The sequence below is a fragment of the Maniola hyperantus genome, chromosome 14 (genome assembly GCF_902806685.2).
Source record: "Maniola hyperantus chromosome 14, iAphHyp1.2, whole genome shotgun sequence".
In the NCBI taxonomy this organism is placed as follows: domain Eukaryota; kingdom Metazoa; phylum Arthropoda; class Insecta; order Lepidoptera; family Nymphalidae; genus Maniola; species Maniola hyperantus.
The window spans coordinates 2,230,160-2,248,581 of record NC_048549.1 but is presented as its reverse complement, the minus strand read 5'-3'; the positions used below and the strand labels follow the sequence as shown (position 1 = coordinate 2,248,581).

The 18,422-nt window shown below is 37.7% G+C and overlaps 1 protein-coding gene and 1 long non-coding RNA gene across 4 annotated transcripts in view; both read right to left on the bottom strand.

The window, feature by feature from the left end:
- Positions 1-18,422, bottom strand: part of LOC138403241 (uncharacterized) — a 251,882-nt gene that overhangs the window by 81,990 nt on the left and 151,470 nt on the right. The window lies entirely within an intron of this gene.
- The window catches only part of LOC117988107 (probable E3 ubiquitin-protein ligase RNF144A), a 197,743-nt gene that overhangs the window by 136,563 nt on the left and 42,758 nt on the right, over positions 1-18,422 (bottom strand). For all 3 annotated transcript variants that reach the window (XR_011237517.1, XM_034975209.2, XM_034975210.2), the window contains one exon: positions 12,295-12,424. Coding sequence is in view for 2 of the 3 variants with exons in the window: in XM_034975209.2 (XP_034831100.1) it covers positions 12,295-12,424 (130 nt within the window). In the remaining variant the exon portion in view is untranslated. The remainder of the gene's footprint in view (positions 1-12,294; positions 12,425-18,422) is intronic.

Sequence of the window (18,422 nt, the reverse complement as noted above, 5' to 3'; positions counted from 1 at the left end):
TACCCCCTACAAACAAACTTAACGACATTACCTCTTTATATAATAATAAAGTATAGAGTATAGATAGAAGTATAGATATATAGATGTAATAAAATAGAATAGTAATAATTTCTTTTTTTTGTAACAAAATATTTACGAAGATTCAAGGAGCCTGAAATGTAGTATCAGATGGTTTTCTGGAGGAAAAAATCCAGCACTTTCACAGTTTCACAAGGAATAACATGTGTTTACTGGCTAAACGGTTGTGGTCTTTAATTATTCTATTTTAAGTCAAAGTGACACATTGAGAATCTACAATCTGCCTGACTGAAAATTAATAAACGAGTTCGAAGATCAACTATATGTGATTGTCCCAAATAGATCCAGGAATAAACAAAATTAAGTAGAAGGTAGGTATTACAAGTGGGTAATACCATCTAGGATCACCGTATTAAGATTGAAAGTCTTAGGGTGAGTTCTATAGAGCACACTTTGACTTAGTTTAGACTTAAGGCAGAGTTAAAACGAGACAGAGCTTTATCTCTCACATAAATCTGTCTCGTTTTAACTCAATCTTAAGTCTGAGCAAAGTCAAAGTGCGCTCTATAGATCTAAGCCTTAGAGACCTCGTATGACGAGGACTATAAAACATTCAATCCCTTAAGAGCAATCGATACGTTACGTGGGTATTGTCACAGTATGTATAACATATCCTCTGTGGTATTGTGGTGGCTGCCCAGAAGATGTTACATGTGGGTGTGATACGAGGACTTTATGTCAATATTGATCCCCTTAAGGGCAATCGACGCGTAGCGTGGGTAGACTATTGAAGTTCCTCTTCATTGTGTATACTAGCCTTTATTAAATTAGTTTCGCCAGACTGTATTAAAATAGCACGCGTTGAAACTGTTCCGTAAAAGGTCAATGGTTTGATATGGTGTTAAATACTTTCAAAGTAAATCAGCTCTAGTACCTACAGGGTACTTCCGGTTGACCTAGAATCATGAAATTTGGCAGGCAGGTAGATCTTATAGCTGACATTTGGGGAAAAATCTGAAAACCGTGAATTTAGGGTTAGATAACACAAAAAAAATTAAATTGTGGTCATGACCTAATAATTAGTATTTTCAATTTTCGAAGTAAGATAACTATATCAAGTGGGGTATCATATGAAAGTTCTACACCTGTGCATTCTAAAACAGATTTTTATTTATTTTTATGTATCATAGTTTTTGAATTATCCTGCAAAATGACGAAAAAATACGAATGTAGTACGGAACCCTCATTGCGCGAGCCTGACTCGCACTTGGCCGGTTTTTTTTTATAATCTAGCGCTTGGCTGCAACCAGATCTGGTGGCAAGTGATGATGCAGCCTAAGATGGATTAGAATATTAATTAAGTAAAAAAAAAAAAAAAGCCCAACATACAAGAAATTCCTACTTAATTGTACATAATAATATGAAATTTATGAACGTGCCTACATATCCATGAAACAGTATAATGATGGAATTACACTCGTCATAGCTCATTAAGTCATAAACTTTTACACGTGAATTGGTCATATAATATGTTAGTATCTACAATGCAATGACGACTGTCGTGAAGGACGTCTGATGATCTTACCAACTAGGCAGCAGCATTACAATTTTTAGGGTTCCGTACCTTAAAAGGAAAAACGGAACCCCTATAGGATCACTTTGTTGTCTGTCTGTCTGTCTGTCAAGAAACCTACAGGGTACTTCCCGTTGACCTAGAATCATGAAATTTGGCAGGTAGGTAGGTCTTATAGCAGACATTCGGGGAAAAATCTGAAAACCGTGAATTTGTGGTTAATAAAGTATTTTCAATTTTCGAAGCAGGATAACTATATCAAGTGGGGTATTATATGAAAGGTCTTCATATAATACCCCACTCATAGTTTTCGAATTATCGTGCAAAATGTCAAACAAATACGACTGTAGTACGGAACCCTCGTTGCGCGAGCCTGACTCGCACTTGGCTGGTTTTTAGTCCTAAAATGTTTATTTAGCACCAATGCAAAATCAGTGACGTCTGGATTTCAAACGGGTCGTTCATTAGTATCTAAGAGGTGGCGCTGATTTATTTGGTTCAAAACCGTGAAAAATTTTGTTCGTTTGGGCATATCTTGTCATTTATATCAATGGTTAATAGTTTTTTTTTAAATTCTGAATTTTTTAGGATCTTTTAATCATTATAATATGACTATGTCAGATCCATAATAACCTAATCATATATCTTTCTATCTTATCTTAATACACTATTTTCTTACGGTTTTTTTTTTATTCAGATACAAGTTAGCCCTTGACTGCAATCTCACGTGGTGGTAAGTGATGATGCAGTCTAAGATGATACGTTTCTTTAATTCTTACAATAAATTCAAAAAGAGTTGTTCGTGATGTTATTAAGACTTCAAGGTATAACCACAGATGATTTTTATATCTACAAATGAATATTTGATCACGTTGTAGGCATACGTATTTGGCATTGAAGTATTGTTACAAAACAACATAGGTACCCCCCACTTGTGCCATTTGGTGGGAAGCCTTGGCAATCGCACAAATCGCCACTTCGCTCCCAATCAATACCGAGTGAAGGGCTCTATAGATTGATTCTATTATTGTGAAAGAGTCGACAGTCACGGCATTTTATAAATGATTCAGTTTTTTGGGTTCCGTACCTCAAAAGGAAAAACGGAACCCTTATAGGATCACTTTGTTGTCTGTCTGTCTGTCTGTCGGTCTGTCAAGAAACCTACAGGGTACTTCCCGTTGACCTGAAATCATGAAATTTGGTAGGTAGGTGGGTCTTATAGCTGGTATTAGGGAAAAAAATCTGAAAACCGTGAATTTGTGGTTACATCACACAAAAAAAATTGCGGTCATGAACTAGTAATTAGTATTTTCAATTTTTGAAGTAAGATAACTATATCAAGTGGGGTATCATATGAAAGGTCTTCACTTGTGCATTCTAAAACAGATTTTTATTTTTGTGCATCATAGTTTTTGAATTGTCGTGCAAAATGTTTAAAAAATACGACTGTAGTACGGAAACCTCGTTGGGCGAGCCTGACTCGTGCTTGGCCGGTTTTTTGTTCCGAGTCTATTCTATCGATGTGTTTATTTATTTTATAGCGGTGCCAGTTAATGGTTAAGATATCGGTCTTGAACAAACAAACAATCACAATTTCGCATTTATAATATGGGTAGTGATACCATCGTGAAATAAATAAAGTAACAAAATTAAACAAAACAATTTAATCTTAATTAATTTTATTTTATTGGCATACAAGACGATACCACAAATCCAGTCACTTGACACTGACTCACGCAACCAGAGCGTGAAGCCTCTAAAAAACAAACATATTAAGTTAACATATTATCTACTAGCGACCCGCCCCGGCTTCGCATGGGTGCAATGTAGATACTAATGTGGGGTCTGTGAGGAGCGATTAATAATCCATACCTACTTCCATACTAATTTATAAATGCGACAATATGCCTGTCCGTCAGTCTGCTAGCTTTTCCCGGCCCATGTGTTCAACCGATTTTGATGATTTTCGATGGAAGCTTGATTTCTTCCGACATTTTGTACAAATATCGTCATATTTCAACAAATTAACACAAACCAATATTAAACTATACCTATAAACCTTCCTCTTGAATCACACTATCTATTTGGTGAAAGCCGCATTAAAATACGTTGCGTGGTTTAAAAGATCTACGCGTTCATACATACATACAGACAGCGGGAAGCGACTTTATTTTATACTATGTAGAAATTTCACAACACACCCTTCTCGCATACCCACCTAATTTGTTATTGTAATTAACACTTGGAGGCGCTCTAAAAATATAGTGGGTCAAACAGACCCCGTAGATTCTCTGCTTGTTAAATTTTAATCAAGTCGAGCTTTGAGATCAAAGCCTATATCATATTATGTGTATATAAGGTAGCAAGCTGTGATAGCCTAGTGGTTAGGACGTCCGCTAATCGGAGGTCGGGGTTCGATCCGGGGCACGCAACTCTAACTTTTCGGAGTTATGTGCGTTTTAAGTAATTAAATATCACTTGTTTTGCGGTGAAGGAAAACATCGTGAGGAAATTTGCATGCCTGAGAGTTGTCCATAATGTTCTCAAAGGTATGTGAAGTCTACCAATCCATACGGGGCCAGCGTGGTAGACTATGGCCGAAACCCTTCTCACTCTGAGAGGAGACCCGTGCTCTGTAGTGAGCCGGCGATGGGTTGATCATGATGATATATAAGGTACCATCAAACCTTAGCCTTCTAGCGAACTTCTTACCGCCTAACAGTCGATACTTAAATTTTTTTTATACTTTAAATTTTTCTCTCCGTAAGAACCATCCTCGTAGCATTAAGAATTTTAAAGAATAGCATTTAGCACAAGAATTAGCGAAATCGGTTCAGCTGTTCTCGAGATTTGCGATGAGCAACACATTTAGTGATTCATTTTTATATTATAGAGAATATAAAATTATATAAAATATAAAAGAATATTATAGAAAATATGAAAGATTATAGAAATATAAAAGATTATCTATAATACAAAAATGAATCACTAAATGTGTTGGTCATCGCAAATCTCGAGAACAGCTGAACCGATTTCGCTAATTCTTTTTTTATAATATTCCTTGAAGTACGAGGATGGTTCTTACGGAGAGAAAAATTTAAAAAATTTGAATCGAATGTTAGGCGGAACGAAGTTCGCCAGTGCAGCTTGTATTAGATAGAAAAACACTAGCGTTCGAGAATAGAATAGAATAGAATAGAAGTACATTTATTGGTTGATCCGACACATGATAAACACAAACACAAATATTTACAAAAAAAAAAACATTCCTTAAAATCTAATAGGTACCTATTATCTAAAATGTGTCGTGCCAACGAATAGGTACCGTAGTTCCGTCACAACATGTAATAGACCTCCCGATAGTGCCAGACCCGCCCGGGGCAGATATAAATCATGCCCTTATAAATAAATAAATCACCTTTCAATCTTTCTTCTGAGCCCCTGGAGCATACAATAAACTGAATAAAACACAAGTTTTGACTCTTGATGAATCCTTTGTTCGTAAATATTTTGTGGTTTTCAGATTTTCAAAGGAGAAAGTTGGAAGCGGATAAAGAAAATACAACAACACACAATATTATTGTCGTAATCATAAATTCAATAAGGCAGATGTTCAAGATTTCTTGAATAAGTCTCTCCAGGTATTAAAACTTTGAATGAAGCTGTACAAAAGTATTCCATAAAGATTCCTTACCAATGACAAAATAATTTTAATCAAATTTTTCCAGAGTAAACAAGAATGAAATAGAGCTATTTCGGTACTAAATTAAATTTCAGAAAAAGTATTTTATTGTTCTTTCTACTCAAAAGGATTCTTTAGTTTACATCTTGATATACTTCAATCAGTAGATACAAGTTTTGTACGAAAATGTCAAAACAATATTAAAACATTACTACTTTAAGCGTTGGTAATAGGGCCCCAGGATCAATTTTCATCAAAAAATGGTTCTATCTAGACTTGTACTTCTAAGGTATCTGCATTCATTAGTTACGTTACGGACAATGGAAAACAATGTTAAACTCGTAAAGTCGCAACTTTTTACGACGCATTAAAATATATGTACTAAAAACTGCTGAATTCAAACACTGAAATCGTCACAGTAAGAATATTCCACAGAAGCTTGCAAAACTTCAATGAAAGCTCAGCAAATGTCTTTTGTTGGTCGTTTGAACGCAGCCCACAGATAAAGCATTGGCCTATTAAAAATCTTCTCCTTAAGTTGTATCGACGTAAAGAGCTCTCCCGTAAGTAAACCAGGTGGCATAGCGAAACGCCCCATTTCGTGGGCCACAATATGTCCACGCTACAGGTCAGCGAGCTATACACGAATGGCCTGATTCCTGGTTGACCTAGCAACATCTATACTGACAATGGACATGAATTAATATACATTATACCACGGAAAACAATGCCTAGTTTAAAGAGAGACAAAGACGAGATGTCGGAGAACAAGAGGATGGCCGATAATTATTATTGATCTTTAGCCGACATCAGAAGGTAGTAATTAATAAGTAGGTACTTTAATCCATGTTCTTTACAAATAGTTCTCAGCACTCTAAACCACCTATAGGATAAGTCAGGATTTACTTACTCAGAAATGAACCAGGCCGCATATGTGAACTAACGATATTCTTGTGTTATCAAATTACATTAACTATCCTCAATTACAATCATTGCGACTCACACGTATCGCACACGGAAACCATCAACGTCACACAACCAGATCACCCTAACCTAACCCTACCTATGGTCGCCTCCAACCACCCCTCACAGCGACCCCTCACCTCACTCTAAACTAGCTAGCCTGAGCTAAACACTACACCGTGTGATTAGGGCGCAATTGCCATTGCAACCTCTCAATCAAATCACGACCTATTCCGTTATCTAATCATAATATAACGAAAACAAAAATTGGCCAAGTGCGAGTCTTAAATCTCACACGAAAGATTTCGTACCATCGTACATTTCTTAATTTTCATGGCGATCATTTAGATATTTTTATAACTTGTAGTTATAGCGTCAATAGGAATACATATTCTTCTTTCACTTCCACTTCAGCTTCGCAACCCGTTGAGCTATGTCGGTAACTCTAGTTCTCCTACGGAAATAAAATATACCATGAAGCAAACTCCAAATAAAGAAGCATTAGGCTTCTTAAAGTAAAACCGACACAACACTCTACAAAAACTCCCATATAGGTAAGTAAACCAGGTGATACAGTGAAGTGACCCATTTAGTGGGCCACAACATATCCGTGTCCACGCTACAGGTCAACGAGCAATACACGGATGGCCTAATTCCTCGTTGACCTAGCAGCATCCTATAATATGAGTTGACAATGGCCCCGATTCTCTAGTCTCTCTCTCTAAACTAAATTTAGAGTATCTGCATCCTTTTCTTTTTACTAATGCTAAAAAAGGAACGTAACATGACTGTCACATTTAAAGACTCTAAATTTTAGTGCACAATAGAAATGTAAACAGTAGGTTCGAGACTGCGCGCTAAAATCACGAGTTGTACAATCTAAAAATTAAATTTAGAACTGTCAAACTGTGTCTGTCCTTTTCATATTACATTAGTAAGAAGAGCATGCGAATACTCTAAAATTAGGTTGTGCTCAGAATCAGTGCCAATGGCACCGATTCCGTTGTCTTTCTCTAAACTAAATTTAGAGTATCTGCATCCTTTTCTTTTTAACAATGCTAAAAAGAGACAGAACATGAACTTTACATTTAAAGACTGTTAAATTTTAGTGCACGCTACAAATTTAAACAGTAGGTTCGCGACTGCGTGCTAAAATCACGGGTTTTGCCATTTAAAAATAAAATTTAAAAATGGCAAACTGCGTCTGTCCATTTTATATTACATTAGTAAGAGTATGCGAATATTTTAAAATTAGGTTGTGCTCAGAATCAGTACCAATGGCCACAAACTAATACCATAAACACTATCGAAAATACTTTCCATTTTAGACAAAAAAAAAAAAAAGCTATAGAATGTCTGATTCAAATGGGCTCTTTTCAGACCTGGGCGCGTTTGGAACCCTCGTAGCTTTAGTTTTAAGTTTGCGAAATAATTATCACCACTATATCTTACAAATCCAACAACTGACAATCGAAAAGAGTATTTTATTACCTACTAGCTGATCCGCCCCGGCTTCGCTCGGGTGGAGTTTAGAAAATTGAGGGGGAGTTTGAATTAATTTTTTCTATACGTAAGAACCATCCTCGTACTTCAAGGAATATTATAAAAAAAGAATTAGCGAAATCGGTTCAGCTGTTCTCGAGATTTGCGATGAGCAACACATTTAGTGATTCATTTTTATATCATAAGATTTTGAATAAATCATTTGACTTTGACTTTGAATCCAGTAACTAGTTCTTTATAATGCTCTGAGCAAATATATGTTTCCCTTCTAGGTTATTTCTTTTTACATTACTCTGGAATCCGGTTATCAATCTAATCAAAATCCGGTTATCAATCTAATCAAAATTCTTGTGATGTCATTATCTCAAATAACCTTTGACTTATTTTCTGATTCTATTATGTTATTATCTTTGATCAAACAAATTAAATAAATAGTTGTATTGTTGCGAGTAGATAATTCTCACGGAATTGACGTCAGTTACAAAATGATTCCAATCAACATAGTTTTAAAGTTAACATAATATTATAATATAATATCTGCTTCTCATACAAAATCTGCATTGAACTAGAATATCGATTTTTTTTAAATTAACTATTTCCCTATTGAAACATTTGAAAGCCCCAATTCTTCGAGCAAATTGATAGAATACACTACTACATAATTAGATACGAAAGTGTGTTTGTTTGTTGGTTCGTTGTTTGTCCTTCAATCACGCCGCAACGGAGCAACGAATTTATCTGATTTTTGCATGGATATAGTTGAAGACCTGGAGACTGACTTTTTATCCTGAAAAATCAAAGAATTCCAAAGGGTGGAAGAAACGTTGACTAAATACGTGAATAAAGCCGGGTTCTTCTACATTTATAATGGATACCACTTACGATAGTTTTAGATGTTATATCCCCCAGTGCTTTACTTTATAGCTCAGAACAAGAGCTGTGCTTTATACTTTCAAAGACAAAGATATATATATACGTTTGTCTATAACGCCCACTCTTGCTATTACATATCTGATGTGACCATAGATATAAATGACAAGATATGCCCAAGCGAACAAAAATTTTCACGGTTTTGGAACCAAATAAATCAGCTCCACCTCTTAGATACTAATGAAAGACCCGTTTGAAATCCAGACGTCACTGAGGTTGCATTGGTGCTAAAGCACCACTGAGTCGGTGCCATTTTGTTTGTTCAATAGCCCTGTCCATACGAAGTAATATATAAGTCAATGGATGTGACCTATTTTTAGCTTCTAAGTTAGAAATGAAGCTTTCCTGTATGTGATTAGAATCTATGTGTGCATTCCACCCATTTCAATATGAAATATTACGTGTTCTTTTTAGACTTTTTAGGGTCCCGTACCTAAAGGGTAACAACGGGGCCCGCTTACTAAGGACTCCGCTGACCGTTCATCCGTCTGTCTGTCAGCGGGCTGTATCTCGTGAACCATAATAGGTAGAGACACGATATTTTCACCTAATGTATTTTTATTGCCGCTATAACAACAAATATCAAAAATTTCAAAATTGCTGCCATGAATTGCTGTCAGACAAACGGACGGTCGGACAGACGGACAGACGCGGCTTAGGTCCCGTTGGCAACCTTCTGGTACGGAGCCTAAAAATAATTTTATTATGCTTTGTAGTTGCATTTGAAGTCGGCTATTTGAAAGGAAGTTTGATTAACTACTTACGCACTAACCGCAAATTAACCAACTACACCGTGAAGGTCTTCAAAAATTAAATTAATTAAGTACACAAAAATATTATACGAGTACCTAATTATAGTCGTTAAATTCTGACCACAAATTAGATTCAGATCTTAACTTAAAGTGTAATCACGATAAACTCTAACTGGTTATTAGCCTTGAAGAACCAACGGAGCGATTAGAATCTCAAATTAAATAATAACAATAATGTTGAAAGCACAAGTGCGATTTGCTTCATACAAACTCATCTAAATATATAATATAAAAGAAAAAGGTGACTGACTGACTGATCTATCAACACACATTTCAAACTACTAGACGGATCGGGCTGAAATTTGGCATGCAGATAGGTATTATGACGTAGGCATCCGCTAAGAAAGGATTTTTGAAAATTCAACCCCCTAAGGGGGTGAAATAGGGGTTTGAAATTTGTGTAGTCCACGCGGGCGAAGTCGCGAGCATAAGCTAGTATAATATAAAAGAAAAAGGTGACTGACTGACTGATCATCTATCAACACACATCTCAAACTACTGGACGGATCGGGCTGAAATTTCGCATGCAGATAGCTATTATGACGTAGGCATCCGCTAAGAAATGATTTTTGAAAATTCAACCCCTAAGGGGGTGAAAGAGGGGTTTGAAATTTGTGTAGTCCACGCGGACGAAGTCGCGAGCATAAGCTAGTTAATTACATATTAGTACGATTTTGGTTTTGTACAGAAAATTCCTAAATCAGTTATACTATATTAGACGTGCCGCGTCGCGTTGCGTCACGCAGCGCAGCGTAAGTGCGTTTGGGACAATAATGGATTTAGAAATGCAGCTTGCAATTTGTATGAAAGATCTCTCAACAGAACCATTCTTCCTAGATTACGACTCAGTGGTTATTAAAATCTAGACCAATGAATCGCGACCGCGTTCTCAAGTTCTAGGTTAATATTCTACGGCTATTCCTGTCGGGTCGCCGACCTCGTCCGGTCTCGGACTGCAGACTAGATAATATGTCGTAGGTATCTAGTAGGTACTAAACTTACTATGATTAGGCTTCACGCTTTAAAGCCCTTTTTCCAATTGTAGAGAAAAAAATATGTTGTTTTTCAAAAATTGATTCTTGCTTGAGATTTCTTCAGCGTAGATTAAGGAACTTTCTACGAACTGTTAATTAGTTTTAGATACATAATAATATATTTTTATTTCACGTAGCTCAATATATCGATGAAAATTAGAATTTAGACTGTCAGATAAAAATAAAGAAATAAGTGTTTCACATTTTTTTTTAATTACACATCTAACAGCCGCCCTCAGAGTCGCTTAATCGTTACTTAAGGCATTCCTTATCCATACTAATAAATGCCTTAAGAAACGATTAAGCGTGTGAGTGCGGCTGTTTGGGGGTTAAAATAGGTAAGTATAAGGGATGAAAGTTCATATAAAAGTCCGTCATTTTATGGGTCCCGTACCTAACAAGAAACTTATGTCCAACGGTGGACGTCAATATAATGTTCTGAGAAAACGTATTTGTTTGTAAATACGAGCGCCTCGTACGAACATATTGTAATCTATAGTCCGCGACAGGTCGAGATGGCAATCGGGGCGGGAACGTGCCGCACACCCACACAGCCCCCGCTCTAACCCGGTGCAGGCGAGCGTGGGTGACATGCGGGTGTGCGGGGCATCCCACCGCCTCATACCCCGATTGCCATCATAACCTGTCCCCCTCTCTAACCCGGTGCAGGCGAGCGTGTGTGACATGCGGGTGTGCGGGGCATCCCACCGCCTCATACCCCGATTGCCATCTTAACCTGTCGCGTACTATAGGTATAACCACAGTAGAGTGTAGTGTCTATCTACACTGTAGACAACAGACTGTCACGATACAAGCAAGCAATTACAGTTTGAGAAATTGCCGGGGCGTGTTTGAATGCCACGGCTCAGCCATGTGAAACCCATTGTTTACCAATGTAATTCAAGTTTCGTCTATTATTAGGAGTACTTAGATTCATCTAAAACGAAGTTTGTCAATGAAAATTTAGAGATCATAAGTAGGTAACTAGCGACCCGCCTCAACTTCGCACGGGTAGCTTATTACAATTTTCGCAGAAATCTCTAATTTTTAGGGTTCCGTACCTCAAAAGGAAAAACGGAACCCTTATAGGATCACTTCGTTGTCTTTCTGTCGGTCTGTCAAGAATCCTACAGGGTACTTCCCGTTGACCTAGAATCATGAAATTTGGCAGGTACGTAGGTCTTATAGCAGACGTTCTGGGAAAAATCTGAAAACCGTGAATTTAGAGTTACATCACACAAAAAAAATTAAATTGTGGTCATGAACTAATAATTATTAATTTCAATTTTCGAAGTAAGATAACTATATCAAGTGGGATATCATATGAAAGGTCTTCACCTGTGCATTCTAAAACTGATTTTTATTTATTTTTATGTATCATAGTTTTCAATTAACGTGCAAAATGTCGAAAAAACACAACGGTAGTACGGAACCCTCGTTGCGCGAGCCTGTTTTTTGAAAATAAAATGAGGCCTATGTCACTCAGGGGAAATGTTGGTTTCTACTGGTGAAAGAATTTTCTAAAGAATAAACAAGTTAATACACATCATCATCATCATCATCATCAACCAATAGACGTCCACTGCTGGACATAGGTCTCTTGTAGGGACTTCCACAAGCCACGGTCTTGCGCCGTCTGGATCCAGCGCGCAGCGGCTCCCTGCGACTTGTCTGATGTCGTCCGTCCACCTAGTGGGGGGTCTTCCAACACTGCGTCTTCCGGTGCAAGGTCGCCATTCTAGCACCTTGGGACCCCAACGTCTATCGGTACACACATACCCTGGTGCAAAAGGAGCAGCCGCAGCCAGATATGACGGTGATCTTGTCCGGCGTAGCGTCTTCCAAGCACAGCTTGCAGTTGATCGGTGCGGTGGGTACGAACACGCCTCCAGCGCCGTCCAGGGAATACCTGTAGAATAGAATAGAATAGAATAGAATAGAATGTTTTTTTATTAATGTAAACTTTTTAAAAGTGCTTATGAATAGTCAGGTTTAATTTACCACTGGTTCGGAATGCTGTTCCTACCGAGAAGAACCAGCAAGAAACTCGGCGGTTGCTCTTTTTAATTTTTCAATTTACAATGTTATTATACCGTACTATACAAGCCATTGCAGCCCCGTGCATTGCTGGAGCGAGTCAAATCCAAGCTGTAGACAATGTAATATAATCTTTAGGGAAATAGGCATAGACTTGACTATTGGATGACTAAGTGTTGAAGCGCCTAGACCACTTTCGCGGCAAATGTGCACTAATTTGTTGCATCATGATTTCAAGGTTTACTTAATTATTTAAGTGTTTCTGCATAATAGTATTTTTCTTATTGTATGTATACTATATTTTAGAACTCTTGCTTAGCGGATGCCTTCGACATAGCTATGTCATAGATTGGCATGCAGATGGCTATCTGCACGCCAAATTTCAGCCCAATCCGTCCAGTAGTTGTGCGTTGATAGGCCCGTCAGTCAGTCAGTCACCTTTTCCTTTTATATATTTAGACTTACAGAAAATGTTAGAGTACTCAAAGTCTCAAATGATAACTTTAAATGCAGTTTCGAAATTAAAATTCCAATTAATAGCAATAATAGCTACATTTGCATAGTAAATAACGCAGTTAAAACACAAAATTAAAAACTACCAACCTCAACTAATGTATCTAATTTAACAAAGACGACATAGTTTTGAAATGAAGGCTCCCACTGTAAGGCAGTGGTCCGACCGCCGACGATGAACGAGCAACGAGTAGAACTAGAAACGAGTTGGCGATCAGCGGGAAGCGAGTGTGTAGTTTCGATAGTTTTGTCGCCGGGCTATAAGCGAGTGTGCAAGTGCGACGAGCGATTACTCGCGCCATTCGCCCGCGGTCGCTCCGCTCAGTCCTGCTCCTGTGCAAACCTGCGCGCGCGTTACTCGTGTTCAAGCGAGCGAGCATCGCTGAACGTATCTATATCTGAGCGAATTTATTCTTGAAAGCTCGTCGCTCAGCGACAAAACTAGTAAAGCAAGTCGTCGCCGGCAGTGTGAACAGTCAGAGAGCAACTTTTGATATATGCATCTCTTTCGTTTACACGGAATGTACATTTATTGAGCGCTTCTTGAGAGAGAAAATCGCCGATAGTTAGTCGTTTTCTCGCCGGCGCGGCGGTCGGACCACTGCCTTAATAGTCGTAATTTTACTCGACTGAATAATTTGCATAATGGATATTGCAACAATGACCTAAAACAAAAAATGGCATTTTATCACACTACCTAGTTACAAAAGAAAAAGTTCACGAGTTGATAATTAAGTAACATAGGTTACTGTACTCAGACTTGAATGCAATGACCCCGACCGTCGATTAGGAGGCAGACATCCTAACCACTAGGCTAATTCACGGTTCCCTACCAAATAACTAGTTAACACCTTTTAGAAATACAAATCCTGATATAGATGCCTGACCTGCATGCCTGAGAGTTTTCTATAATGTTCTCAAAGGTGTGTGAAGTCTACCAATCCGCACATGGTCAGCGTGGTAGACTATGGCCAAAACCCTTCTCACTCCTAGAGAAGACCCGTGCTTTGTAGTGAGCCGGTGGTGAGTTGATCATGATGATGATGATGAACCATGAATCAACAAAAATCATACTGCAATAGTGGCATAAAATAAAATATGTAGATAGAAAAAGAGATCACACGTAGTGACAATATAGGCAATTAACATAGGTAACTGCACTCGAGACAATAGCACAATGAACACTTTCCAAATGAAGGCCGATTCCATATACAATATGTGGGAATGTGATGTAAAAACAAATGTTACTTAAAGGTATGAAATTATACAGAATGCTAATAATAATATAGAGACGTATGAGTGTTTAGCTCATAGTCTTGACTTGACCCCGCCAAAAGCACAAAAGTGGATTTTTTCACTTTTCACTCGACTTTACAAACTTTCAGCTTTTATCAAGCACCACCTCAAAATAATCCACGCACTCTCGGTATACAACTTCCGCATCGCTACACTTAACAAGTAGGACTTGTGGTATCATACCGATTTCTTTTTTAGGGTTCCGTACCTCAAAAGGAAAAACGGAACCCTTATAGGATCACTTTGTTGTCTGTCTGTCAGTCAATCTGTCAAGAAACCTACAGGGTACTTCCCGTTGACCTAGAATCATGAAATTTGGCAGGTAGGTAGGTCTTATAGCAGACATTAGGAGAAAAATCTGAAAACTGTGAATTTGTGGTTACATCACACAAAAAAATTAAATTGTGGTCATGAACTAAAAATTAGTATTTTCCATTTCGAAGTAAGATAACTATATCAGGTGGGGTATCATATGAAAGGGCCTCATTTGTGCATTCTAAAACAGATTTTTTATTTATTTTTATGCATCATAGTTTTTGAATTATCGTGCAAAATGTCGAAAAAATACGACTATAGTACGCGAGTCTGACTCGCACTTGGCCGGTTTTTTTCACTTTTCAGTCGACTTTACAAACTTTCAGCTTTTATCAAGCACCACCTCAAAATAATCCACGCACTCTCGGAATACGACTTCCGCATCGCTACACGCACTACACGTAACAACTAACAAGGCGGACACGTGGTATACCGGTTTCTTTGTTTTTCTTGGCTTTATTTCTTTGTTGTTTTCGAGTTGTTTTAATTCAATTAAAATTTCTCATTAACTGAGTGTGGATAAATATTTTAATTGGTTCAGATTTTTCCTCTAAGCTATGTAAGTAGGTACTTATATAGTAAAGTGTTATAACGCCGAATGACAGAGTCATAGTTACAGTATTTGATTCACTGTTGTATGATTCACTCTCCTAATTTAATTAATTATTTATAGATGTTTACTAACAAATAGGTTTAAGTTTCGTGTACTTACTAACACCAATATGATCCTTTTGTTAGTCGAATTAAAAACATTTTATTTATTTATTAATTTATTTATAGTGCCTATCCCATTGTCTCTTCTAACATGCTTCCAACTTAGTGTAACGCTTGAGCCAAAGTATAAATTTAAACATTCCGCAGAGTGCCGATCCGTTCGATCCTTGATCGAGTTATCATGCCGTACCTACTTCTTATCCATACTATACTGTAATATTGTGTCTATCGGTCTGTCTGTCTGCTTGCTTTTCACGGCCCATCCGTTTAACCGATCTTGACGAAATTTGGTACAGAAATAGTTTGCATCCCGGGGAAGGACATAGGCTACGTTTTAACCCGAAAAATCAAGAGTTCCCGCGGGATTTTTAAAACAGAAACTCACGCGGACGATGTCGCGGGCATCATCTAGTTATTAATATAAGGTAAGTAAGTAAAGTTTGTACCAGTTACATTTGAAATTAAAATAAATAAAACAAAAGATTTAAGTAATACATACCTACCTAAGAACTTAGGAAAATATTTAACAGATTTCAAGTAACTTAAGACGTTCGAACAAAACATTATTTTGTTTAACGGCTGTAGAATGGGAGCCATAGTAGTTTAGCTGTAGAATGGAGTTTGGTTTCACAACTTTGTAACCGAAATTGTATTCATGATATTGGCTTCTCTAACGCAGTTCGCCTCACGCAAGCCCGTCCCTGGTACAGCCCTAATCTTTACTTTTTAATAGACCCGGAAAAAGTCGACGGAAAATTCCATTGGTCTTACTTTTTATGCTTATATAATACTAGATGATGCCCGCGACTTTGTCCGCGTGGATTTAGGTTTTTTAAAAATCCCGTGGGAACTCTTTGATTTTCCGGGATTAAAAGTAGTTCCTGTAGGGCGATTGTCTAAAACCTACATCAATCGTTATTACAATCTCAATTGTTCTGATTGGCTGAATTTGTGCGATTCTTGTTGCAACAATGCAACCAAGCCAATAGTGAGCGAGCGTTAACCAATCAGAGATGATTGCGATCGTGACATTGTAGCTGTCATTCTACCGCAATCACACAGCAGTGGCCCTACCGCGGTTGTTTGACAGCTACAATGTCACGATCGCAATCATCTCTGATTGGTTAATGTTCGCTCACTATTGGCTACAATGCATTGTTGCAACAAGAATGCCACAAATTCAGCCAATCAGAACAATTGAGATTGTAATAATGATTGATGCAGGTTTTAGACAATCGCCCTACAGGTCTTTAACTATACCTATACGAAAGATCACGTCAATCCGTTGCTCCGTTACGACGTGATTGAAGAACAAACCAATAAACCAACAAACAAACACACTTTCGCATTTACATATAATATGGGTAGTGATAATTCAAGCTAACATGTCTTTGCACTCTGCTCTCTCTGCTGGCATTAAAATTGTAAAATTATTTTTAAAGCATGATATCATCAGTATCAGTACCGTTATTAAAAATGCGAAAGTGTGTTTGTATGTTGGTTTGTCCTTCAATCACGTCGCAACGGTGCAACGGATTGATGTGATTTTTTGCATGGGTATAGATAAAGACGTGGGGAGTGACATAGGCTACTTTTTATCTCTTTTATCTATGTTTAAAAAACCTAATTCCACGCGGACGAAGTCGCGGGCATCAGCTAGTTAAAAATAATGAAGACAACAATTTACCTTTGAACCGCAGAATTTTGATTGACCTCTGTATAATTATCCCATTCGTCATACAGCGCGACACGCGACGTTTCATTGTGCTGATCATCAAGCAACTCGTTCACGAGTAGACATTGGTACTGATTCTGAGCACAACCTAATTTTAGAGTATTCGCATCCTCTTCTTACTAGTGTAATATGAAAAGGACAGACGCAGTTTGACAGTTTTAAATTTAATTTTTAGATGTTAAAACCCGTAATTTTAGCGCACAGTCGCGAGCCTACTGTTGTAAAAAAACGTCGAGGCTTCACCTACACTGGCAGGCGTCAAATGTTACCTACATTTGTAATTTGACGCTAGGTAGTGTATTAAACGACTAAGTATCTTTGATTTCACGTCACCTCTAGCCTAATATTATGTGACAGATGTCGATTCAAAATTAAAACCGTCAGTTTCCTCATTCTAGTTCATTCTGAACTTGCTCTCACATTGCACGCACATTGCTTGCTCTCACATTGCACATGTCACGCTGACAAGTAAGGTTCTTGACGCATCCGATACGGATTCCAATCCGAGAACTCTCGATCCTAAGTAGCTGTAGAACTGTTTATATGAAAGGTTGAGCATTCGCATTAAGTTTTCCGAAGCCGCGAAATATTTACAATTTAAGGCATTGTTCACGGACCGAATTAACCACAAAACCATAAATTTGACTCTTTTTAACTGTATCCAGCTCGCAATTGCAACGCTTTTACCCGTAACAACAAAACTAACTACGCACATGGTAGGTGCGGCATATTCTTTCAAATAATTTCAACACATTAAATCTCAATCTGACTAAACATATAAACGCTACGACGCCAAGCAGGACATAAAATAATACGTAAAAAAATAGCACATATTTCGATGACATCTCCAGTCTCCACTTATTTTTTAGACCATATGGTCTGATACTTTAGCAGAGGCAACTGTGACGCATAGCTTCTCCCTCTCGAAAAGAGGGTAATTGCTTTTTAATGTCGCCTCATTAATCGTCATAAACGTATGGAAGACGAAGGTAGGTACATATTTAAAGCAATTAACACTTCTTGTTAAGCTTGGTACATACTTAATTCCATTAAGGTACAATTGGGTACAATTGCCTTTATGTCCCTTTGTTTTGTCATTTTGGATATATCATTAAATCTTTTTTTCTTTTTTTTGATTCAGATACAAGTTAGCCGGTGACTGCAATCTCACCTGATGGTAAGTGATGATGCAGTCTAAGATGATAGCGGGCTAATCTGGAAGGGGTATGGCAGTTTTTATTAAACCCATACCCCTTTGGTTTCTACACGGCATCGTACCGGAACGCTAAATCGCTTG